The sequence below is a fragment of the Tenrec ecaudatus genome, chromosome 13, assembly GCF_050624435.1.
Source record: "Tenrec ecaudatus isolate mTenEca1 chromosome 13, mTenEca1.hap1, whole genome shotgun sequence".
NCBI lineage: Eukaryota > Metazoa > Chordata > Mammalia > Afrosoricida > Tenrecidae > Tenrec > Tenrec ecaudatus.
Window position 1 is genome coordinate 47,994,134 of NC_134542.1, and position 26,649 is coordinate 48,020,782.

General features: G+C 40.6%; 1 protein-coding gene across 2 annotated transcripts in view; it reads right to left on the reverse strand.

Annotated features, from left to right (window-relative positions):
• Window positions 1-26,649, reverse strand: part of GLS (glutaminase) — an 83,998-nt gene continuing 57,349 nt past the window's right edge. The window contains exons 15-18 of one of the 2 annotated variants that reach the window (XM_075530417.1): window positions 6,258-6,319; window positions 5,263-5,339; window positions 5,101-5,164; window positions 1-2,081 (exon numbers count right to left, since the gene is read on the reverse strand). In XM_075530417.1, coding sequence (XP_075386532.1) covers window positions 1,925-2,081; window positions 5,101-5,164; window positions 5,263-5,339; window positions 6,258-6,319 — 360 coding nt within the window. In that variant the 3' untranslated portion in view covers window positions 1-1,924. The remainder of the gene's footprint in view (window positions 2,082-5,100; window positions 5,165-5,262; window positions 5,340-6,257; window positions 6,320-26,649) is intronic. The other variant, XM_075530421.1, reaches the window with a different exon arrangement.

The window sequence follows — 26,649 nt, forward strand, 5'->3', positions numbered from 1 at the left end:
TTGATACATGTATTTATTGTGCTGTAAAAAGCAACACTACTTGATTTCATTTAAAATAAATATTTCCCAACTTCAGAATCCATACAGCTTATAATTTTCAGGTTAGATTCACTAATGGGAGGTCTGGAAGTACATACATTCAAGCTGTGGAGCCCCAGGAAAACCTAAAGCCAACGTCAGGTCTTTCAGGCACTGCCAGCCAGACAACAGAGCCAAGTGGGGGCTGCGGTGTGGGTTGTGGGTACAGCACATCACAGCCATCAAGGAGTTAGTTCATCAGAACGGAGACCAGTGATAACCGAAGTGTTCAAAGCTTTAAATGAACCCAACTCTACCGAGGTCTCATGATACATAAAAAGCACATGATCCTAAAACAGAAAGTTCTTTGGAGTTTATAGTATAGCGATGGCAGCAGTAAAGAGCACAGTCCACAGGCATTTAAGCAAACGCATTCGTGACCCCAGCCGACGGGCAGCACAGCAACCAGTGTGCAGTCCTAAAACAGCCAGGCCCGATCGGCACACTCCACTTTACAAAATAGATCTATCTGAGGAAAAAGAAAACTCCTTGTTCCCAAACAACAGTGAGCAGACCTCTTTAGTACACCTCTGTCTCTGCGTGAGGTATGACAGGATAAACTGTAGGTGCAATTCTTAGCAAATTCTGTTCTTTCACGTTCGGCGTCCCTTTTGCCTACTTTATAAATGGATCATGGGTCATGCACAAGGATGTGATGAGGCTCAATTTAAAAAGGAACCATCTCTTTTTAACTTTAAATGAGAGAGCCCATCAAAAATGACCCGGTCGAGAATCAGAAGAGACTTGGAGCGATCTAAGTGGTCCCCCAAGAGAACAAATATCTTGATGCAGACTCTCCATGACAGATTTTCAAACAATTGTTCCAGGAAGCAGTTCCCCTACTATCGGAATAACCGTGGGAGCTGAGAGTGTCTGAGTTTAGTCTGGAAGCTGAACAATTTCTTCTAAAAGTATCACATCCTTTCACTGTTTTGACGGAAGAATTTGACTAATTTATATTAGGCTATGTGATTTGCCTCTGCTTCATCATCTATACACAAAGGGTATCGTTACAGCTCTGATGTCAGAGATATGAGCTTTGTCAGACTTATGTGGAAAACATGAAACTGCATAGTATGCCAGCACCCACTTTCCCAGCCAAAGGAAAGAGGCAAGTAGCTAAATGTCTGGGAAGAGAGGCTGGACTAAGAGGATTATGGAAAAAGGAAACATTTGCAAATGTAACTACATTTATGCGAGTTTTGGTCACCAGACATATCTTAAACAGATTCCCTGATAAAGTGTAATCACAACTGGTCTATCCTACTAATCGTTGTTCACTATTATTATCTTTAAAGAGCCACATCATGAAGTAGGGTGAAAGGAGACAGTTTAAAACACACAACCGTGTGTATTTGTTGTTCAAACACTCAAACTAAATCTATATTTGAAGTCTTGAAAGTCACACTATTTGCTTCTAAAGACAGCCTTGGTCCATTTGGACAGACTGCACAACAGAGCTTAGTTTATAAATGCATCTTAGCAGAACATCACCAGAAAATGTAAATTCACAACACGCGCACACATACACACGCAAAAAAAAATCAGGAAGACCACATAATTAAGCTAGCCTTGATAACTAAATTCCTTTACATCAAATTGTATAGTGCACGAGGTAAATATTGCTCACATTATGGAGGGAGATTGTTTTATCTCTGTTTTTTCAAAAAAAAAAAAAAAAGCTAAAATTTGTCCTGTGCATACAATGAAGAAAACACTAGTAACACTGAAATGACAAATGTGAAATATATATATATATATCGCTACCAGATAGAAATACACATGTTCATTCTCCATAATCATTTTCCACAATTACATAGGTAAGTGATTTAAATCTTGGGATCCATTACAACAATCCATCAAGGTTCTTGTGGACGGTTTGATTTTCCTTTCCACTGTCGGGATCTCCTGGAGGTGTGTACTGGACTTGGTATTCCTGGAGGATTTTAAATACATCGTGGTGTCCGAAGTGCAGCGCTTCATCCATAGGAGTGTTATTCCACCTGAGGAAGCGGCACAGTAACAGGTCGGGGCATTAGGTAGTTTCTGGGCAGTGGAGACAGGCCAGCATCTGTAGATTTAACTGCAGCTTAGATGAGTGATAGGAATTCAGAAAGCGGTCTAAAGATAAGTTCGGCTATGAAGGAAAACTCTCGGGAAAGATCTTGTCTATGTGTCAAAGTGTTCATGGAGGGGACCTCTGTAAGGGAAGTTCTACTCACAGACACTTCCAGTTGTTTTTTTTTTAAATAAAATGTTCAGTTAGAGTCCAGCTATATACCATCCATCGATCTAGATTTTGACTAAAACAAAAACAACATACTCTTGTCAGTTCACAATCTCAGGAGTCTAGAAATAAGCAGGACCTCACTGGGACTCAAACACACGTTGGAGGCCGAAAATGGACCACAGAAGAACTGGCGGCTTCTCCTCTAGAAGAAGGACTGACACCCATGGACTCAGTTGGAACCCTGTACAACCAGAGGGAAACGACGCTGTCCAGAAGTGTGTTTCTAGGCTTTGCTATTCAGTGTGGCATATTCAGAGTTTAAGGAGGAGGATGAAGGGAAGACTTGCCAACAGTGGTTACCCGGCTCCTTCGCCTTGTGAAAGACACCACCAAATGGAGATTGCTTCAGAGAGCCCACAACCCAACAGAGGCTGACAAACCTCGAAGCCCTCTTCCCACCCGCTCTCCTTAAAGTTCAGTCCCCCATTGCCAGTCTCCCTTCCTACGTTCCCCGTGTGCCATTCCCACTGCCGATCTTGTGCTTTTGTTTGTTCCCCTTCTTTACCTTTCTAGACATCCTGTCTCCCGTTGTCCAACCTGCTGCCCTTCTGTCGCTATACGGAACTGGAAGATTTTAAAAAAAATTTTCCTAATGAATTTGGTAGCCGGTTTTTATTTTTAGTCAGGTAAGTAATGCTCTCCCAGAGCAGCCAAATTAAGGTGCATGTTTGGGGAGCACATGGCCCCAAACAGAGGCAAGGGAAAGGATGCTTTCAATCATCTTTTGCATGTAACTATGGAAAAAGTGTTAATTGCTAGTTATGTTTTTTATTACAACTCTTCTATGAAAATGTGAAAAAATGTCAACTTTTAAAAATACAGTAATTTCACTTAAGCCTATTTGATAACTTTAGGAGACACTGATTGTATGAAGCAGAAGGAAGGGGTGTCTTGGGTTTCTATTTCCAGTCTATAATTCTTGACCACCCAGTCACCATGTTAGTTACTTAGCGCTGCCTGCCTCTCAGCGGAGAGCCTCTGCTTCCACAGAGGTCAACTCAGGAGAGCAGGAGTTGATCTTTAGATTAAAAAGCACAGTGCATATCTCCAGCAGATGGAAGGAGTGTTTCCTCTGTGATGAGAAGGCCAGGAGGGAAAAATAAAATTGTCTGCTTCTTGCTCTAAGAAGACGTAGTGAGCATGGTAGTGGAGGATAAGAGGAAAAACTGTCAGCGTAAGGCAGAGTTTCAGAATACTGGTCATTGCGATCAGCCGGGGGTCATGATAGTGTTAGCATCATTATTCAAGTGCTAAATCTTCCACGTTTGACGCTTCTTCGAGCTAAATTATCAAGCTCTAAGGAAGAGACAAAACGTGGCAAACAGCAGGAAGCCCCAGGTGGTGCAGTCAGCGTGCCTGGCGGTCAACCAGCTAGCTGTCTCAGTTCACTGAGAGGCGCTGAGATTCTGAAAATCCGGCCTCGACAACTCCATGGAGTGCGGTTCTGTGACACACATGGGGTCGCCAGGAGATGGCATGCACTGCTTTGGTTTTAGTAAACAAAGATCTTCCTGCTCGGCAGCAGTCAACTTTCTCCTAACTTCATACAGCTCGCCATCCTCAACCACTGAATATAAACGCTTACTCAGACCCGGGGTGGGGGTGGGGGTCCTAAGGGTTAGGCAGGTGGTGTGCTAACAGCACAGTTGGTGTTTCAAACCCAACTGCAGATCCACGGGGAAAGATGTGGCTCTCTGTACCTGTGAAGATTTGGTCTCCATTGACATCCCATAGAGGGTCGTTCTGAGTCAGAAGCCACTCAATGACAGTGGCTGGGTGGGTTGGCATGTATTTTTTCCTTCCATTTTTTCTAAACCTTTATTTCCCCTACCTACTAAATCATCGGTTGTACTCTAGTTACATAATGTGGGTGTATGACTAGAGAGTTGACTCACGGACATGTATATAAGTAACTATATTCTTCTTCCCCCTTGAGTACTCCCTTGGGGAACCCCATTTACTGCAGGGTGAACAGCAGTGTGCCGTGGACCGGGAGAGAGAGGGAAGGAGCACATCACATTCCAAGCAGATCCTCCCACTCTAGATAGAAAACCCTTCTCCTCCCAGTGACTTCAACTCTCTCTTCACTGAGCACAATTCAGCCTCTACTCATTCCACCCAAATGCAAGAATCCCAACAAACTCCAATATATTCATTTTAGAGTTCGGTAACAGTAATTTCCTTACATGTTTTTATCTGCTTCAGTAAGTGTCAACATTGTATACTTGAGTGGTTAAAATCTCCATGAGGGCAAAATTCTTACTTTTGTTCTTTCTCAGCACAAAGCATTGTTCTCTTCATGCAGGGTCCTAGCAGTCAATCTAACCTCAAAAGCTTCTGAATAAGAAGTAGGACTAATGGAGAGAATGAGCTCCCCAACAGAAACAAGATTTTGTTTGTTGCTTTTATTAAAGTCAGGAACCCTGATGGTGTAGTGATTACAAGTTGGGCTGCCAACCTCAACGTTAGCAGTTCAAAACCAACAACTTCCGTGGGGGAAAATGAGGCTCTGTACTTCTGGACAGACTGGCAGTCTCAGAAACCCTGCCCTATCGGGCTCACTGTGCGTCAGAACTGACGGGATGGCTGTGAGTTTGGGTTAATAGTTTTTTTGATGTCTCCATAACATGGTGACATAAAATGTCTCGGATACATGCAGAATAGATTATACCATCACTTAATTTTAAAAGTGCCTTGTCAATTACATGTTAGCAGGTAACACAAGTACTCACCTGTCCTTGGGGAAAGGATTTACTTTGCAGGCTTCCAGCAAAAATTTAACAACTTCAACATGGCCTACCCAAGACAAAAAGAAACAGATTTTTGAACTGAGTAGCAATCAAGTTTGATGAAACAACAACGAAATGGATGCGTGGCAGTGGCTCCTGCATTACCCTCTGCAGCCGCGACGTGGAGAGCTGTCCGAGAGTCATAGTCTCTCTGTTCCATGTCCATGGCTGACAGAGCAAACCTGAAACATTGTAAGCACAGCGATTCAGGATAAGATAAGCTTCACTAACATTTTAACCTTCACTCCATCAGATCAATCTCAGGGCCTGTCGGACAGCTATCCTCCTTCCTGAGGCTCTCACACACGCTCCAGACGTAATCTAGTCTCCAGGTATCACAGGCCAAACTCCTAACCAGACACACCAAGTCTGTACATCAAGTATTTTAAACAGTTACCCAGGTAAAACGCCATCTCACTTCTTCCTTAGCTTGATTTTTTGGAGTCTGGAGTCAATGAACAAATCCTCTCTTAAGCTTTATTACCTACCATATTGATTCAAGAACTGTGGCACACTTGTATCAAAGATTGTTGAAGCTTAACCACGAAGTTGTATGTGTTCACAAATAGCCATTCTTTACAAGAACTACAAATCAGATTTTAAAACAAATGTTGGAATTACGAACAGTGTTCCCTTTAAAGGTAATTTTAAGCTCTATGAGAGATCGCAGGCTTCCAGTTCTACATGGTTTTATCAAATCTGGTGGTCGGGAAGACACACAGCCCCTGCCCGTTTCCTCCCTCAAAGGTGTGTGTGTGTGTGTGTGTGTGTGCGCGCGCGCGCGTGCGTGCTTGCAAGTATTTGTAGGGTACACGGGTTGAAGGGCATTGCTCAAGGCCAGTAACGCATGAGTACTTATTAAACCACACAATCTGACCATTTGGAGAAACAGAGGGTAAGGCTGTTTATAAGCAGGAGAGGGGAGGCCTGGACAGCAGGCGGATGGCACTGGGAGTGGAGAGGTAAGACCCATTTTGTCTAGGTGATTTTGAGTGTAGGGAAATGGAAGTGAGACGTTGGATAGCCTAATTCAGAAGCAATTTCATCAACATCCTGCCAACCAAATGAGCTACACACAATCCTCCATCTTGTTAACATACCTTCGGAGTGCGGACACATCTCCAGTATATGCCGCAAACAAAAGGTTTATCACTGACTTTACCTGTGGAGGAAAAAAAAAAAGGCATTCATGGGGGAGAATCAATCCACCAAATGTACAGCTGTCCCTGGTAAGTGGCCTCTTGTGGACTGTAAACACCGCTGGACCACAAGGAAAGGTGATAGTGAGGGCACTCCTACAACCAACAGAACACACACGTGACAATATTGTCCTGGAATATAGAGGGTTGAGAGGGACAATTCAACAAGAAGGATGAGATACACGAGGGAGAAATGGCATAGCAACTGGAACAAAGGGGAAAACTTGGGAGACCTTAAACTCACTTAATTGAAATTAAACATTGTGTGATCCTTCTTACCATTTCCTTACCAACAACAGGTTCACTTACTGATAAAAACACATCATTAAAACAAAATCCTGGTAAATAAACATCTAATCCCGGCCACTAATCATTGTACTCATCAGGGTCTTACTTGGAGACCATCAAGAGCTTAAATATAAGAGTAGGACTGTGACTCACTGGGAAAACGATCCTTGGTCTAATGATCGTGTACGAATTGGGGCTTTCTCTGTCAATGGTGCTGCCTCTACCCCAAAGGTCGGCATTCTCACAGAACACTAGAGCATCCACATTTCTCTTTTCTCCTATTTTGAAGTAAATGGGTGGTTTCTGTGAAGGTCATTGATTATGATCTGGTTTTATAAAGGCTTTATCCCAATATGAGAATCTCATCATACATTGCATGTAAATACTGCATGATATCCCACTTTTGCCTCATGCTTTGCAAATTCAGCCTTCATAACAACAATCAACTAATATGGGGCTCAATGTTAGAACACAGCAATAAACTTTCACTGGCAGGATGGAAAGTCACCCTGTTATCCAACAGCAAAGTCATGTCCCTGGACTAGGCTTTCACAGTCCTAAGGTGGACATTCCCACAAGTCCCCCTGTAGACTTTCCAATCTCACAGGAGCTGATAATTGCTGTTCGTGAACTCAGCATTTCATGTTCCGCAGAAACTAAAACACAAGATGCTTTGTGAAAAGAGTTGTGTGGTCAGATAGGTTTCAAAAAGACTAAATCATGTTCTTGAAGATTTATGAAATGCACTGTAAAGTTCCACAGTACAGGAACCTGCTGAATTCATTAAGCATGTCCCCCAATATTACCATGATTTCTGATAGTGGCTATGAGTGGCTCACCCTTCAAGAAAACCTCTTGTGTCCCCCCCCCTACCCGCCAGAAGCCCTTTACTCGTCCTGGCTAGCTGGCATTCCATAGTCAGTACCCTGCTGACTCATCCACAATCCGGAGTCATTTTCTCAGTGTCAATGGAGGGAAGAGCATGGAATGATCTAGAATGTTCTAAATGTGTTTGTGTGCATTCTTCCACTCCTAACTCCTCTCGCCTGTCAATACAGTTCATAAAACACATGAATAGGAGAAAAAGTCACACGTGTAATACTTGGGAAATTCTCTAAGTGATTTTAAAATACAACCTTTCTAGGTTACAATTCACTCCTTGCAGTGATAAAAATCAGTTCTTATCACTCCCTGTACTCCTAGGCAGAACCACTGTTCTCAATTCCTAATTTACATTCCTCTAGGCAAGATGACTACCCAGTCCATTATTTGAATTTCATTCCCAAGCCTTAAACGTACAGCACCCACTGGATTGTCAAAACTATTTCAAACTCAATTACAAGGCTCTCTCCCAGATATCCTGACTCAACCTCACCTACAGGATGTCCCAGTTTCATTTCTCTCCCATCCCAACTCAGCAGTCAGTCTCATTGTGCGATGGCACTACCATTCACCGCGTGTCTGGGTCAGGACCTCCAGTTGCATACTATACACGAACACAGAGAAATAGGGGTTCTCTCTCCTCACTAACCTGTGGGGCGCAGCACTCAGGCACTTCTGGGTGGAAGGACGCCACATAAACTGTGCTTGCCCAAGAGACAATAATTACCTTCCTCTGATTCACATCGATCCTCGGTATAGCACTTGCTTTTTTCCTTCACAGCCCACATGAACATCTAGATCATCTGCAGATCCACTTAGCTCTACTGCCAAAATATATTTGGGATTTCCCCACTTATCACCGTAAGGCTCTCGTCCTCACTTGAGGGGAGTCTCAGGTGATTTGCAGGGAAACTCGGTTTCAGTCCTGACCTGTACACTTCAAGCACAGCCACTGTCCTGTCAGAGGAGGTTTGTGTGCTGGTATGATGCAATTTCAGTCTGAGTTACTGCAAGTCAGAATCCACCAGGATCACAGTGGGTTTGGGGGATATAGATAGTGTGTTTGTTTCCAGTTTCTTTTCTCCACTGAATGTAAACTCTATGAAGGCAGATCTTTTTCAAAGATCTACGTTCCAAAAGTTTTCTGCATACTTCTAGCCATCTTCTCAAAATATTGACCACCAAAGGCTTTCTAAAACAAAAATGTCAAGAAACCTCAAGATAATTCCTGATAAAATTTAAAATATTGTTTTTCTTTCTGACTTATCTTTCTTCCTCAACCTCAATAGAACAACATGATCTTGGTTTGTGTTCATGCATATTCTCCTTTTGACAACACCCAGAGCCATAATCAAACACTTCTCTTGATTCCACACGTTCCCAGGTCCTCCAGCCATGGCATGCATCACCCATACAGCTTGTTGCTAGTTGACCACAAAATGCTACATGATAGCGTGGGCTATAAGAAAAAGAAAAGCAATCCTACTGCCAAGGAATAAATTCCCATTCATAGGGACCCTATAGAACAGAGCAGAACTTCTCTCTAGAAATTTTTGAGTAAATCTTTAAAAAATTAGCTGACAGCCTAATTTTTCTTCCTATGAGTGGCTAGTGGGTTTGACTTACTGACCTTGTGGTTATCAGCCCGACACCTAACTGATAGTGCCTAGGAAGCATTAAGTGATTATCCATTACAATTCTAAACACCTTCTTTTTCTAAACCAAAGTACAGATTTTTACCTAAACTTTTTTCTTTCACCGTTCCTTATAAAAATGTCATTCTCCTCTAATTTCTACTCTGATATCGTAACCTAGAAATAATATTTTCCTGTTTGCCTCACATATGCTATTTTTTACATACAAGATCACATGATATCTATACCTTTATCTCCTCCATTCCTCCAAAGAAATCCACAACTCTGATGTACATACATTAATGTTAGCATATAATTTATTCTTTTAAGTATATATTAGTCCTCTGAACAATAAATACTTAATCTGTACCAGTGACTACATGAACTATTTCTGTTTTAAATTAGGAATGAGAATATATCCAAAGTTCTATAAGATAATTCCATTAATGGCAAATAAAGCCCAGGAAATTTTGATTTCAGAATATCATCAGCCTATTCAAAGCACACTAGCAATTCACATGCATGTTTCAGCTCAGAGAGGTAAATATAGGAATAAATCATAAGACTTTGTGGTTAATAGAAGGAAAAAAGCCTTTAGCTTAGCTTGAAAATTTTACTTAAGAGTAACAGGAGTTCCGTGTTCTTTCCATGAAACACAAAGCTAGCTACAGGCTGATGAAGTCCCTTTCAGGGGTGGACTTAATGAACCACACAATGAAGGTCATTCTCTTCAAGGCAGAAAAACACTAGGAGGCAGCAGATGCTCCCAAAACCCAAACTTGGGACCAGACAGAATAGAGCAGTCCTGCCCGCGGGCTTCCCAGGCTGTCTCTACACAGGCCGGCCGCCACCTCTGTCCAGCCGAGCAGGGAGCGGGTCCGCACTGTGCCGCGGGCCTCCTTGGCACAGCTGCCACTGAAAACTGAAACTACCGGTGCTTCCTTTCGGCAGCGAGCAGCCGTCTGTGTTTTTTACATTTGCATAAATTATGAAATGAGCGAAGGATTGAATATCAACAGAGAACGTGAAAGTGATTTAAATGGAAAAAATAAAGCCGTAGCGCAAAAAAATAAAATAAAAAATAGTGATTTAAATGTCGAGACAGCAGATGACGTGCTATTTCCTTTTTTCATTTGGGGCAGTCCATTTCTGGTCTAAGAAAGGTTCACAAACATTGCAGACGAAGTTGACTTGCTGTCTAGAATAAGAACCATGGCCAAAACAAACAAGCAAACAAAAACCAAACTGAAGGAGCGAAGCGCACGCCTAAAATGACCCATGCAAACTCCAGCCAGCTCCTTCCCAGGATGTAGGTGTGCTAATCCTCGACCAAGGCTCATTCCGCTGGCGCCCCGCCCCGCCCCCAAAGGATATTTCAGTTACTTGTCAAGAAGGCCCAAGGCTGGACAACAATCGTCAACAGTAAGTGCCGGAGGCGTGGGACATCGGTTTTGCTGAATCGCCTGTATGGAATCACTCCTCGGTACAGATGAGTCACATGCAGCAACAGTAAGCTCACTGACTGAAGAGGGACTCAGAGACTTAGTGGGGCCGCCTCTGAATGGAGAAACTTGTGTTGTGCCCCTAAAACTTTGTGAGTCAAATGTCAGCAGAGTTCACACTTCAGATTATACATTTTCCAGCACTACATTTTCCTTATTGAGACTGGTACAAGTGGCTGGAACCAGACCACCTTATCTAAGTGTATTTGTACAGTCAGAATAGCAGGGAGACAAAAATGTTACAGTTCACACGAGTTCATTTAAAACTGTTGATTCCACGCTTGGCATGTCAAACTCTCACTTGTTTCTAAGATAGCTAGGATCAGGTGGACATTCTGTGAATTTTTCTAAGTCTAAAAATCACATATCAAGTCTCCTATCATTCTCCCATTCTTTTTGAGTGTTTACAAGGTGAATTATACAGCTTCTCTTTTGTCTCTTACTCCTAAATGCCCAGACACTGCTGTAGAAGCAACAAGGACTACAATGATGTAATCATATCACTTCATATTTACATAGTAGCTAACTTTTTTAAAATTCGACATTTTTATGTTATGTGTTTCTAAACACTTCTGACAGGTTGGTGGTACAATATCGTTATATATTTTATTTACTACCGCTTAGCTCAAGGTCACATAACATATGAATTAGTGATGTAGCTGGGAGAGGACTCATTTATCAGGATGCCAATGCCACACAACTACGCCACACAGCAGCAAATCCTTAATAGATCTCACACAATTATGCAACGGATATGAGCGACTCAAAATATTAACAGCAGTTTCACTCTATTAGTTCTTTTGCTCAATATTGAAAGATGAAAGGGAGGGAGGGAGAGAGGGAGGGAGGGAAGAAGAGAAGGTCATTGGTTTGAATTCCACTTCAACTACGTTATTTCCAACTGCAATACCATGGCTTCTCTTGATTTTTCTTTTGGTCTTCATCTAAAGACTAGTCCAAGCCTTCGGGGAAAGGGCTTTAAGGAACAAGGGATCTGCAGCTAACTGAAAACCCACCCTTCGGCTCCTACCACCTGGCTGGCTGTCCGCTGCTCTCACGTTTCCAGTTCCGTGCAGTATCTGCTGTCAGGGAATGGATACTCGTCTTCTGCTAAAGAAACCATCATGACCCCAGGTCCAATTTGTTTCAAAGCTCACTCCCTTTAAATGAAAGTAAGCGCCCAGCCTTATTTGGTAAAATGCGTGTGTGTTCAAAGATATTTCCTCTTTCCTTTAATATTTCTATAAATGTGCAAAAGAAAATTATAGCACTTTTATGATACGATGAAAGTTTATTCAGACGCAGTTATTAACATACTACAAATAGACAAGATTAATCTAAATTGAACTCAGAAGATTAGAAAGAAAATGCGCTATAGGAATAGCAGTTCAGTGACTCCATGACCACATTTTTGAGTTTTTACACACAAGCCGAAGACTCTCAAGTGATAATTTTAATACAGCATAAATCAAATAGTAAATCTTACTCGGAGAAAGAGAATTTTCGTAACTTTTACTATAAACATGTACAATTCCAAAGTGGTAGCTCCATGCTTTGCATTCTGCTCAACTGGCAAAGTACGCAATGCCCCAAGGCATTACCTTTCAAAATTTCCCAAGGAAAAGATTTATCTGAAGTCATTTATCTTACTGTTAAACTATGAAATCATAGCCCTATCAAATATATTTGACAATCCATGAGGGAAAATTTCAGAATATTTGTTATTCATAAAACCTAGTATTTCTAGAGCACCTTCCCAGACTGAGCTAGAGGCGGAAAGTAAAACAGCCCCTTATTATTGAGAGAGTAGGCAAAGAAAGTCCAGAGCATTTAAATAGCTTCTGCAGGCAACCAGTTGGGTAAGTGGGGCAAGCAGAGGAATGTGGGTGCAGTCAGTCGGCCCGACACCAGCATCCATGGTCTCAACCACAGTCAAGGATTTCCTAACCCAGCCCTCGAGACATTAACAGTGCAATCCCAATGAGAAAATATGCTTGCTCTAGTGGGAAGCCTGAAAAAACACTATGCGAAAACTCTTTATTGGGAAAATAGAGAAACCAATTATCTGTTGACATGTTCACCAAAAGCTTTTTGTCTTTGTTTTAATGAAGGGATAATGGGAGAGGAAATAAATATACAATTCAAGTTTCTCACCAACACAAGCAACAAACAGAAAACTTCAAAATATCATCTTTAATTTTTATGTTTAAATCTCTGAAAGTCCAAGGCTAACGTGAATAAGAACAAATATGACTGCCTATGGCATTGGTTGCAAATAAACAACTCCTCTTCTCAAGAGCTCGCTTCTTCCACTAAGTGCCATGGAAGAGTCTAAAAGGATACCAATGGACTCGTTTTAGGATCTCATAAGAAAAGTAGTGTGCAGTATCTGTGTGATCTAACAACATCCGCAATTAAGAAGTAAGCAGCGACAAACCAGCAGCAAAAAAAGGGAAGAAAGAAACGAGCAATGGCCAAGGCAGCCATTCCTTTGCGGAACAAAACAGCATTTTCCATGTGGAAAAGTAGTTGCAGTGCACTGACAACTGTCCAACGTTCTCATGTCCTATCTTCCTTGTTGGCCTCTCCTATAAAGACTGCGAAAGTCCGTGATGCTTAGTGAAGAGAGAGGAAAAGGAGCCAGACATTCCACATGATGGAGAGTCATGTTTTCACACATTTTATTAAAGAAAAAACATCTACCCCAGAACCACAAAAGACAAAGAACCCGAAAAGCAGAGTAGACAAAAAGAGAACAAATTAATTGGTCATATGACTTAAAAACCAAAATGAAGAGGGTATTTAAAAGAAAAAGACGATTATAAGTAAATGAAAATTTAAATAATCTTGAGAGAGAAAAGTTGTGGAAGCAAGAGAAACAAAATTATGCTTTTTAATTTATGCCCTTAATTCCGCTGCTGCAACAAAGTCAGACACACATGGACATGGCACATAGACACGGATACTCTACAGAAATGGCAATTATAATACAGCTTCATTACTTTGACTTTAAAAAGAAATCCCTCATTTTTCAGAGCCATCATAATTTGTTTACTATTCAATTCAAAACAAATTATCTCCAGCATACAATTCAGATACTCACTGGGAAAAAGAATACTGAAACCTGCAAACAAACAAACAAAGCGCCATTTGAGGGGATGGGAACCCTATAAATAGGCAAAGCCAAATAAGCCCATGAACACTTCAGCACAGCTGTTTGTTGTTGCCAGGGGCTGAGTTGGTTCCGACTCATAGAAACCCTGCCTACTTGCAATGCAACATAACACTGCTGGATTCGACACCATCCTCACAATCACTTCTATATTTAAGCTCACTGTTGCAGCCATCGTGTCAATCCATCTTGCTGGGGGTCTTCCTCTTTTGCAGACCCTCTACTTCATCAATCATGACCAAGCATGACATCCTTATTCATTGTCCAGCTTTTGTGTGTACATGAGGCCATGAAGATACCATAGGACTTGGTTCAGACACACCGTCAACCACAAAGTGCTATCTTTGCTTCACAACACGAGACTGCTCAGCACCTATATTTAGTTCTGTATTTAAAATGCATTACGTGGAGAAGCTGAAAGAACATGGCAAAATTATATAAAGAAATCACTTTAATGTAATCTACCTTAGCTGAAAAATTTTAAGTTGAATCAAAATGCTAAAAGAAACAAAAACATAGAAGCATTTTCCTTATGTACGGAGGATCTAAAGTCGATTCCAAAAGCCATCAATAAAAGCCCTTGTCCAACAAACTGTGGATACAGACATGGCCACTGGGGATCAACCAGAGCAGGGCAGATTTCCCTCACTCCAAATCCGTGACGGCCATTCCTAACCCCGGCGGCGCGCTAAGAGCATTGTCATGCTCCTGCTCAGCTCCTTTTCGCTTCCAGGAACAACGATTATCTCCTTTTTTATCTACATGCCTGAAACTTTGAAGTCTTCCTAAAACTCCACAGTTCGTTCTTTAGCAAAAAGTAGTCTCATCGTCCTCAAGGACATGGAAGCCAAAGAACAGAAATACCCTGTGTACCCCTTAATATCTGCCAACTAATTGCCTCTGTTGAGGCTATTTTAGTGGAGGATGAGGCATTCTTCCTCCTGCCAAAGCCAATCCCCTTTGCTTGTGCGGAAGATGTGCTTTTTCAGGATCATCACTTTATATGCTATTGCGTCCCTCTTGTGTCTTCAAGCACACATTCTTTACTAGGTATATTTTCATAGCAGTAAAATTCTCTATATTCCAAAATTTCCTTAATGTTTACATTTCTGGCCAAAATTAAAGTAATTGTAGATGTCTGTGTGTGTAGGATGTGGCTAAAGTGGCTAATTTCCTGCCCACTGTATAAAGGGTAAAAGCAATCCCGCCACCTATTATCATCATTCGTTAAAACTTTTTTTTTTTTTAACCCAAATGACCAAACAATAAACTTCAACCCTAGGAAGATTATACAAATGGATAGCTCACATATGCTTCACTAGCTGACTGCTCCAAGTTTAAAATATACTTTCTCTTGACTCCTGAGAGTCCACTATCCTGGATTTCCCCCTCCAAACACTACCTCCTCCCCCCGCAACTGGGGGCACCTTTTAATCTATCTAGTAAAAAACACAAGTAAACATCGGTCTCACAGTAGTGGCACCGTGGGCTAAAGCACTGGGCTGCGAGTGCAAGGTCAGCTTCTCTGTAGAAGAAAGAGGAGGCTGCCGATTCTCATAAAGATTTAGTCTTAAAAAGTACATAGGGTCACTATGAGTCGGAACTGACTAGAAGACAGTATGTTTGGGAAAGATAGCTCTGTGCTTTCAGCCAAGATTCATCTGATGTTATTTAACACATCCTTCACTAGGTAACCTCTTCGGAACCCAGCTTGAATTTCTGGCACTGCCCCGTCTATATACGTACTATGGCTAGTGTTTTGTAGTGTGATGATTTCTGTAGTCTATCCAATCACTTTCCTTTGAAATTGGCTTAACTATACTTCGCTTTCTGTTGATTATCCATCATTGTTCGGTGAACCTTTTCAATTACCATGGCATCAATTCATGGGGCCTTGTTTTCCCCAGGCCTGTAGTGAAGCTTAGACTTTTTCCTTCAATATTATGAGTTCTTGATTATTTGTGACTTCCTAAAATGGTCAAATGTCTATTTGTTCAACGGTGGTGTATATTCCATCTTCATTTGATGATTCCTGCCACTATTTTTGCCCAGAGTCCTTTCACATTGCCATCCAAGGGCTCAATTTGTCCCTTCCATTCTTTCACTATGAGAGACAATGAACATGCTCTTCCCCTTTGGTTTTCTAACTTGAGGTCTTTTGGACTCTAAGGCTCAAGAATTCAAATAGTTTCAAATACTAGCTCTAGCTCAGAATATTCTAAATTTTAGCACACACCTCACAAATATATGTGTATATAAATATATATATTTCAAACACAAACTACTTTCTCATGCTGTTAATTGCCCATCACCTCTTCCATACTAAAATAATCTTAATTTTGTTATTAGTAATGATGTGTTCAGCCAAAATCGCTTCTCAAAATCTCTTTGAAGTTGGCCTGGCCAATGAATGTCAAATAGACTTCTAGGAAAGCTGTTTTCTTGGCTAGGTAGAACTCTTCTTTGTATAACCAAATTTAGAGGACCAGCCATCTGGGGACTCAGGCGTGACAGTACTTTAAGGAATGCACTAGTCTGGATTGTCTGTCAGACTTGTTACATTAGCTGCCACAGGGACAGACCTGTCCAGATGTTCCTTTAAAGCAAGGATGGTGAGACTCCTTCCCATGTACTCTGGATATGCTGTGGTGTCAGGAGACTAGTCCCTGGAGTGCATCATGGTTAGTACAGAAGGGCAACAAAAAAGAAGACTCTGGACAAGACGGATGAACACAGTGGCTGAAACATCAGAACAATTGTTAAGATGGTGCAGGACTGAACAGTGTTTTCATCTGTTCTCCTTCAGGTCACGGAGTCAGAGCTGAATTGACAGCACCCATTTGTTTAAACCATTGCTATTCTCAAAGTCCTGATATTTGTAATCAAACAGATTAACCAACCCTTCTCATGCTTCCTTTCTCTTATCTCATACTTTCCACTCTGGAAAATACAGTTTCAATCAGTGCTTACATTAAACTCTAAGATTCAACATTCATTTTTCACCAATTAAAATTACCACCAAGGGGTACTAATCCAATTTCCAAACCTATCTACTTCTTTAGTCAAATCCACCATCCATTTCAGGCATATCAAATTCTACCATCCTTAATACCAAATCATGCCCACCCCCAATTCTCAGCCCTCAAGTTCTTCTTTGCCTTTTGATGGGAGTTCAAATCTTTTTAACTTTTCACTAGTCCCTCCTATTTGGCTTCTCTCATTTTCTGTACTAAACATTTTCTTGACCTGGGACCTTCAAGCTAGACTTTTAAATATTTCAAACTTGTTAACTCTTTCCAAATTTAGTATCATGGAGGGAGGGTGGGGTGGAAAGGGGGAACCAATTACAAGGATCTACATATATAACCTCTTCCTTGGGGAATGGACAGCAAAAAAAGTGGGTGAAGGGAGACGTCAGACAGTGTAAGATATGACAAAATAATAATTTATAAATTAGCAACGGTTCATGAGGGAGTGGGGAGTTGGGAGGGAGGAGGAAAAATGAGCTAATGCCAGAGGCTTAAGTGGAGAGCAAATGTTTTGATGAGGCAACGAATGTACAAATGTGTTTTACACAATTGATGTATGCATGGATTGTGATAAGAGTTGTATGAAACCCCAATAAAATGATTAGAAAACACCAAAAAACTCTTAAATACCATCTTTCAGAAAGAAAGCAGCCAAATAGCAACACCCATTTTCCAGCTTCAATGAAATTTCATTATACTTTCCTAAACACTGCACTTTTCAATCCCCATTACTCCTCATAGCAGTTAAAATAAACTAGATTGACACGTTACCAGTGTGAATAAAAACATCAACATTCTTAATTTTGTACTTATTCAATATTCATATCCTCTTCCAGATCAAACACCTTGAGCTGCTTTACACTTGTCTCGTTTACTACTGCCAGCAAGTGCCTTGCAGTTTTGGCTCATAATGAGCGAGAACTGGGGTCCGATACTGTGGAGCTGATTGTCTCGGGGTGACCCTACAACAGAATGCAAGATTGCTGATCCTCAGCCATCCTAAAGCATGGCTGTTTCAGCCGCTGCTGTCAAATCCACCTTGTTGAACTGTCCTTTAAAAAAAGAAGTAACCCTACTTTACCAAGCATGCCCTTCTCCAGGAACTAGTCCCCCAGAATACGCCCAAAGCACTGGCGGCTTTTCAGAATGTCACCATCCTTGCTGCTAAAGAGCACTCTGACTGTGCTTCTGGAGTTAGTGCATGGTATATTCAATATTCAACTATGTCCTAATCCGAAAGTATCAACTATTTTTCCTTTATTCATTGTTCTGATTTAGTGTGCACAGGCTTGGGTCAGGCGCACCCAATAAATATGGGTTAAATGAAGAATAAATCATTGAACAATCTAGGTTGAGCCTACACTGTTAAATTAGCTAAATATCTTGAACTCATTCTGCATGTGTCACTTAAACAAAAACAAATTACATGAGGGGAATAAGTAACAAAATAGAAAGTGAAGCTAGGTACTGATCGTCAATTTGGGGAAAAGCAACTTAAAAAAAATTACTGAGGGCTCTTACAGTGTTCATACATTCTATACATCAACTGTATCAGGCATATTGAGTGGTTTCCAATATAACTGCCAATTTGCCAGAGAAATTTGTCCCTGAAGGGTATTGGGATGCCATTTTTAAATATATTTAGGAGCAAGATTGTTTTCTATATTCTTATATGTGGTTCCTATGGTATACACGTTTTAATCATATTTAATATTACCATGAAGTCATTAAACTCAAAATCAAACATATATAAAAGAACTGTAATACATGTGCCAGAGACAATAGAAAGCCACTTCCCATCACGGAACCATTCTAATTCTGCTGGACTGCAAATTTTTGCGTCCAAAAACAAGTGGAGAATTGTATACAGGTATCCTTAATTTCAATAAACTAGAAAAAATTATGCATTACTATATATAAAGGAAATCTAATTTAGCTCTACGAACAGCAAACTATAAGGAAATAGCTTATAATGATTCTATATATTGACAGTGGCTGACAGAAGAGGCAAGCAAGAGAATTTTTCTGAAATAAGTTAGGAATTAAATTATCAACTTTTAGTGTTAACAGTTGTTTTAATACACAAGAAAGCAAATCTTAAGTAATTAAAATAATTATGAGCTGCTGCTTTTTACAGTAAAGTTAAGGAATGATTTTTCATGGCAAGATTTAGAGCATGTTCATTTTCTCCACCTAGGCAACACTTTGGAACATTAAATGTGATCGTGTCTGGTTGTGTGTGCTGAAACCCTTCCCAAAGGTTTCCTTGTTGTTTTAAGGTGCCACAGAGTGCAGTACGACCCATCAACAGCCTGTGCACAACAGACTGAAACACTGCTTTCGTCGTGCCCCATCCTTACAACTGTTTCTATGCCTCCGCCCACTGTTGTCAATCCATGACCTCGAGGGCCTTCCTCGTTTTTATTGCCCTCTACTTCCCCGCGCATCATGTCCTTCTTGACACTGGTCTCTCCTAACAATAGGTCCAAAGGGTATATAAAGGCGTGCTTTTGAGGAGCACTCTGCCAGTCCTCCCAAGACAGATCGGTTTGTTCTTTTAGCATCTGTGGCACTTTCAATAGTCTTCATCGGCACAATTCAAATGCATCAATTCTTCTTTGGTCCTCCTTTTTCAATGTCCAACTTTCACATGTGTATGAAGCAATGGACAAATATCATGGCTTGGTTCCAGCACACCTTAGTCTTCAAAGCAACAACTTTGTTTTTCCATACTTTAAAAGGTCTCGTGCAGCAAATTTACCGAATGCAATACATCTTTTGATTTCAATTGCTGTTTGCAGGGGCACTGATTGCGGATCCAAGCAAGATGAAAGCCTTGACAATTTCAACCCTTTCTCCATTTGCAATGTTACCTATTGGTCCAGTTGTGAGGATTTTGGTCTTGACATTGGCTTCAATCATTGACCTTCAGCTGCAAGTACTTCAGTCTCACCTCACCTTCAGCAAGCATTCTAGTTCATGCAATCCGGTTTTCTGAATGTTTGTTTGGCATACAGACTGAACAACCGTCTCACACACACCTTTCCTGATTTCAAACCAAGTAGCATCCCGACACGCAACTGCCTCTTGACACATGTATCCTCACATGAGCACAATGAAGTGTTCTGGAACTCCCATTCTTCTCAAGGCTATCCATCGTTTATTATGGTCCACACAGCCTAACGCATTTGCATAGTCAACAAAACACAAGGAAGTCTTTCAGGTATTCTTTTTTGAGCCAAGACTCATCTGACATAAGAAATACTATCCTGAGTTCCAAGTCCCCTTCTGAATCCAATGGCAATTTCCTGTCAATGTACTACTGCAATCATTGTTGGACAATCGTCAGCAAACTTTGACTTGCATGTGATGGCAATGACGTTGTCCTATAGTATCACCTTTAGAATGGGCACAAGTATGGATCTCATCTAGTCAGTTGACTAAGTAGATGTCTTCAAAATTTCCTGGCAGACAAGTGAGTGTTTCCAGTGTGCCTTCAGCTCGGTGACACATTTTGCTAGGCATTCCATCAATTCCTGGAGCCTTGTTTTAGCCTAATTCATTCAGTGTTGCTTGAACTTCTTCCTTCAACATTATTGGTCTTTGCTCATATGCGACCTCCTGAAAGGTGGACGTTCAACCAATTCTTTCTGGCACAGTGACAGTGTGTACTCTTTTCATTTCCTCTTGATGCTTCCTGCATCGACAAAGGACTCGAAGCCCCACTTCGGAGGAAGAAACCACTGAAAACCTTGTGCATAGCTTCGAAACATCATCAGATGGTTTCCTTACACTTACAGGTATAAATATTTTTGAGATAAAGGAATTCCTGAGTGACATACAGGAATATAATAGAACATCAATGATAACGGGATTGTGAGAACCATGCCCACAATGTAATAACTGCAGTGAAAAATGAACTCATTACAGAAAAGCCCTAAGATGAAATTTCATCGAATTTTAAGTCTACGAAGCACTTTAAAATGGTTAGTACCCTTACAATTTGATAGATTATTAACGTTAACAAGGAGACATAATGGGCATGAGGACTAGTATGGCCTGTGGTGAGGACAGGTTCTACAATCCTGCTTCTAGACCCTGAAAACGGTGTGACCTTAAGGAACCAACATGACCAAGCTCCTGTTATAACGGAGTCTTAAAACATGTTCGCACCGGTGATGGGTCCACAGCAAATTTAATTACTCTAGTTGATCATGAAGTCATGCTATTTGAGAGTGGATGGAAGTTACTGCTGGCATACTGTCCATCTTTTTGCTAAATAAAGCCGACTGAAGTTGTTAATACTGCAAGCACAAGGAGAAACAGAAACCACTGGGTTCTCCGGAGTAGCAGAGTAGGGCTCTTTGAGTTACTCTAGTCCAAACTGCACTCCCTCAGGCTACCTGGATTTTAGCTCATCCCTTTGAGAACAGTTCTAACCTGCCCACTCATAAGTGTCCTGTGATAGGGTTGTAAGACAACTCTAGGCTCCCAAGGTCTTTTGTAGTTAGGCAGTAGACATGGCCAGAACATTCTTTTTCATTTTAAATCACAGCTAACTTCAGGTGTGTGTGTGTGGTCACTTAAGACACAATTTCAGTCATTAAACCTGTGATAGAGACTGTTTATGGGTTAACTTATGGTTTCCTATCTTTTGTCAAGATGAGTGAGGCATCATATACATAGGATGTATCTTTTTTAAAGCTAAATTTACTGATTCTGGAAAGGTTTAGTCAAAAACTAATTATCAATGTTTTAAGATATCAAGACATTATTATTACGTAAAACAAACCTCACATGAATTTTGAAGGTACAAAATTGAGGACTCAGAAGTTCATGCTCATGGTATAACACACTAGGCCTCCTCGTTCAGATCCTGTGTCCGCCCGCCCGCCCGCCCGCCCATGTAACACTCATGGATGCCATTTACTGCTGAAAGGCACCGGAGTAACTAGAAACTCTAACCGATGAGAACTTTAACAAGATTCTAAGTTCGTACATAACGACACATTTGTGCACCCTTTCCAGTGGCACTTGAGAAACGATTTTGCAGAGCAACATGACAACATGCAAATAGCACAACAATGTTCAATCCAGAACCCTACATACAAGGTATATGCACTAACACATGTGGTGATTTAAAATTATACAGCATACCTTAGATTAAAATGAAAGCTTCTCAAGTTAGCTAAGAATAAGCAACCACTAGTAGTAGTTTTATTTCCCTTATAGGTGAGGGGAAATAAAGCCATCGATTCTCTAACATCTGTTGAACATTTTCACAAACCAGTAATCAGAAAGGAATACCCTATTTCCCATATGCCTTAAAATTACTCTCCAAAGTGTCTCAGGTAAATAAAAAAGAGACAGATGGTGAGGCAGAAATATTTTATTGGTATGATTAAGGACGTTAATAGTATTGGTTATCAATTTTTAACAAAATCAACACTTGTACTATAATGTTAGGCAAGAGATGGCAATGAAATTCTACTGTGCAAATGATGATGGCAACAAATGTACATATGTGCTTTGCACAATGGAGGTATGTATGGATTGTGATAAGAGTTGTAAGAGCCCCCAATAAAATGATTTTTTTAAAAAATTCTACTGTGCAGAAGGCATTTTTTTATCCTGAAATAGAAACAGTATTACCCGACTCCATTTAAATTACAAATCTTATAAATAGACCTGGATTAACAGGTAAAAGTATTACATGTAAGATAATAATTATCAGTAAACTAGATCATATTAAAGAGATTCGGGGTTTAACACTTCATTTATTAAACTTTTATGAACAAAAATAACTTGACTGTCAAATATCAGCACTATTTAAAGATATGGAAGTGAATGTAAACATTTGGCAAAGAGAGTTCATTTCATGAGTAACCACAATGTAATTTTAAAATAAGTACTTTTCAATCAAATGAGCTATGATATTAAAATGAGAAAGTAGATTAAATCATCTGTTTTGAAATTTTCATGTTTTAGTGGGACCTTCAGTCAATCAATCCAACTCATAGCAACGCTATAGTGTCCCCTAGGCTGGAATCTTTACCGAAACAGACCTCCACGTCTTTCTTTATACAGATCTGCAGATGAGTCGAACTACTGATCTTTCTTTCAGTAAACAGCCTAGCAGCAGGCACATAATCTCGGCACCACCAGGGAGTCTTTTAAGTGACTATGAGATAAAATAGAATTAACCCTGGAAGGAGTTCAAATAATAATAAGATATACCATGATTGGATGTAATATCATTAATCTCAGTGAATGGAAATCAAAACAAAGATTCCATTTTATACTACTCCCTCTAAAGACATTTTATAAATTGCCTTTTAATGATGAATTTTGAAAAGGTAGGAACAAAATAATGGAAGCAATCATTCTAATTCAGGATGACCGAGAAGTGTAGCAAGAGGCTGAAGATCACGACGATCATCTTTACAATGACAGGTCTACATAGGAAGCTATCTGCAGCATTTTAACTTTAATAGGTATATGTGAAAGCAAACAGAGTCGATACTGAATAAAGGCCCATTCTTTCACCTTTATAGACAAGAGTGTTATGTAAAAGATTCATCCCAAAGTGGGTGAACAAGTAAATGTGGTGAAGAAAGCTGATGGTGCCCGGCTATCAAAAGAGATAGTGACTGGGGTCTTAAAGGCTTGAAGATAAACAAGCGGCCATCTAGCTCAGAAGCAACAAAGTCCACATGGAAGAACACACCAGCCTGTGTGATCGAGTGGTCCCAAAGGGATCAGTTACCAGGCATCAAAGAACAAAAAATCATATCATTGACTGCACACCTCCATGATAGGATCGCTGAAGACAAATGGGTGCACAAGCAAATGTGGTGAAGAAAGCTGATGGTGCCCGGCTATCAAAAGAGATAGTGTCTGGGGTCTTAAAGGCTTGAAGGTGAACAAGCGGCCATCTCGCTCAGAAACAAATAAGCCCACATGGAAGAAGCACACCGGCCAGTGCGATCACGAGGTGCCCAAGGGACCAGATATAAGGCATCATGCAAAAAAAAAAAGATATAAGTGTGTGTATGTATGTGTATATATGTATGTGTATATATATATTATATTAAATGAAGGGGGAAGTGCAGAGTGGAGACCCAAGGCCCAAGTGTCGGCCAATGGAGATCCCCTCATAGAGGGGCTTAGGAGAGGAGATGGGTTAATTAGGGTGTGAGGTAGTATCGATGAAGAACACAGCTTTCCCCCAGATCCTGGATGCTTCCTCCCCCCAACTACCATGATCCGAATTCTACCTTGCAGGGCTGGATAGGACAGAGGCTGTACACTGGTACATATGAGGGTTGGAGGTACAGGGAATCCAGGGTGGATGATACCTTCAGGACCAAGGGCGTGAGGGACGATGCTGGGAGAGTGGAGGGTGAGTGGGTTGGAAAGGGGGAACTGATTACAAGGAGCCACAAGTGACCTCTTCCCTGGGAGAGGGACAGCAGAGAAGGGGGGAAGGGAGACCCCGAATAGGGCAAGATATGACAAAATAACGAGGTATAAATTACCAAGGGCATATGAGGGAGGGGGGAAAGGGGAGGGAGGGGGGGAAAAAAAAGAGGACCTGATGCAAGGGGCTTAAGTGGAGAGCAAATGCCTTGAGAATGATTGGGGCAGGGAATGTATGGATGTGCTTTATACAATTGATGTATGTATATGTATGGATTGTGGTAAGAGTTGTTGGAGTCCCTAATAAAATGTAAAAGAAGAAAAGAGAAAAAAATGATTAGGGCAAAGACTGTACAGATGTGCTTTATACAATTGATGTATGTATATGTATGAACTGTGAAAAGAATTGTATCAGCCCCAATAAATTGTTTAAAAAAAATAAATAAATAAAAATAAATAATATAAAATTTGTTCAAATAAAAAAAAAAAAGATTCATCCTGTTGTTTTTTAAGATTGATTATTGAGAATTTGGAAACCAAGTTTAGAAATTAACAATATTTAGGTCTTAATTTATTAAGTCAACAACCAAAAAATCCACACAAAATAGTATTGCCATTTAGTTGATTCCAGCTCGTAGTGGCCTACTGGACAGCGTGGAACTGCCCAAGGTGTACCCTGCACACAACGAGGCTGACACAGCTTCTCCCCTGGAGCCGCCGGGGGACTTGGACTGTAGACCTTTTGGTTAACAGCAGAATGCTTACTCACTGAGCCATCAGGGCACCTCTAAAATCAAGATTATGTTGTAAAAACTTAAAATGCACTTCAGAAACAGAAATAAACATTTCTTACTAAACTTATTCATTGGCCCAAAAGGTTAACTGACCAAAAAATTCAAACTTTGTATGAAGGGCAGACTGCTGGACAAAGTGGTTCACTCTGACGCCGGCGAGACTGAAGAGAACAGCAGCAGTACAGGCGGACACCTCACGGGTTTTAGTCTAAGGACATTCATAAATGCAAGCACCAAACAAACAGACAAGGAGGTAGATGCTCTGCAAAACACTAGATGTCTTCGGGAGAAAAAAAAAACCCTTTCCCCTTTAGGGAACATTTATGTAGAACTTGAATAGCCTTTTGCTTATATAACACTTTTATCTATATTTACCCGAATCCAAAAGGAATCGAAGTATAAAAGCCAATGCTGCAACATCTATTTTTAGAGTCATGTTTCTTCTCCCCCTATTTTCTTTCAAAGGTTCCAGGGTATTGTTTTGTTTTTAGAACTACCATGTATTACAAAATTAACCTCTACTCTAGCTTTCAATATAACTGTGGCATACGGCTGCTTACTGGAAAAATAATCAGTCTGCAGAATTAACTTGCAGTGACTCTAACTATCACAAATTATGCTGATTATAAAAAATACACAAGTCTCCCCAAAGAAAACTACAAAACAGACCAACCAATTCTATCAAACGGAAAAGAAAAAAGGTCAACTATAAATATTACTAAGAGAAAGCAAGGTGCTAAATAATTTGAAGAGTTCAATACCTATAACTAAACTATTAATTGATGGGAAATTTCTTGCCTTTAAAGCAAAAAAGGGAGAGGGCAAGGCGCTTCCAACAGATAACATCAAATAAAACAAGGTTAAATATTAACGTTAGTAGTCTTCCTCAGAAAGCAGAATGTACCTGTAAATAGGATGCACTTTAAACAAAAAATCCCTATGAAATAGAAAAACAACAAAAAATTGTGGAGTCAAGACTTTATTTAAACATTTCTTGTACAGCAGATAAAAACTGCCCTCCCCATTTATAGAGGTCTAGACAAAGACATGTACATGAAAATATATGTATTAAGATGGGGAAATAGATCTGTGTGTCTATATTTATAGGTTTAGTATTAAGGTGGCGGAAGGACCTTGGGCCTCTACTCAAGCACTCCCTCAATGCATGAATACTTTCTTTTATTAAATTGGCACTCTACGATGCTTACCCTCCCAACACAACTGCTGAAGCCAAAGCGGGTGAACAAGTAAATGTGGTGAAGAAAGCTGATGGTGCCCGGCTATCAAAAGAGATAGCGTCTGGGGTCTTAAAGGCTTGAAGGTGAACAAGCGGCCATCTAGCTCAGAAGCAACAAAGCCCACATGGAAGAAGCACACCAGCCTGTGCGATCACGTGATCACGAGGTGCCAAAGGGACCAAGTATAAGGCATCATGCAAAAAAAAAAAAAAAATATATATATATAGATATACATATATATATACCATAGTGAATGAAGGGGGAAGTGCAGAGTGGAGACTCAAGGCCCATTTACGGCCACTGGAGATCCCCTCATAGAGGGGTTTAGGAGAGGA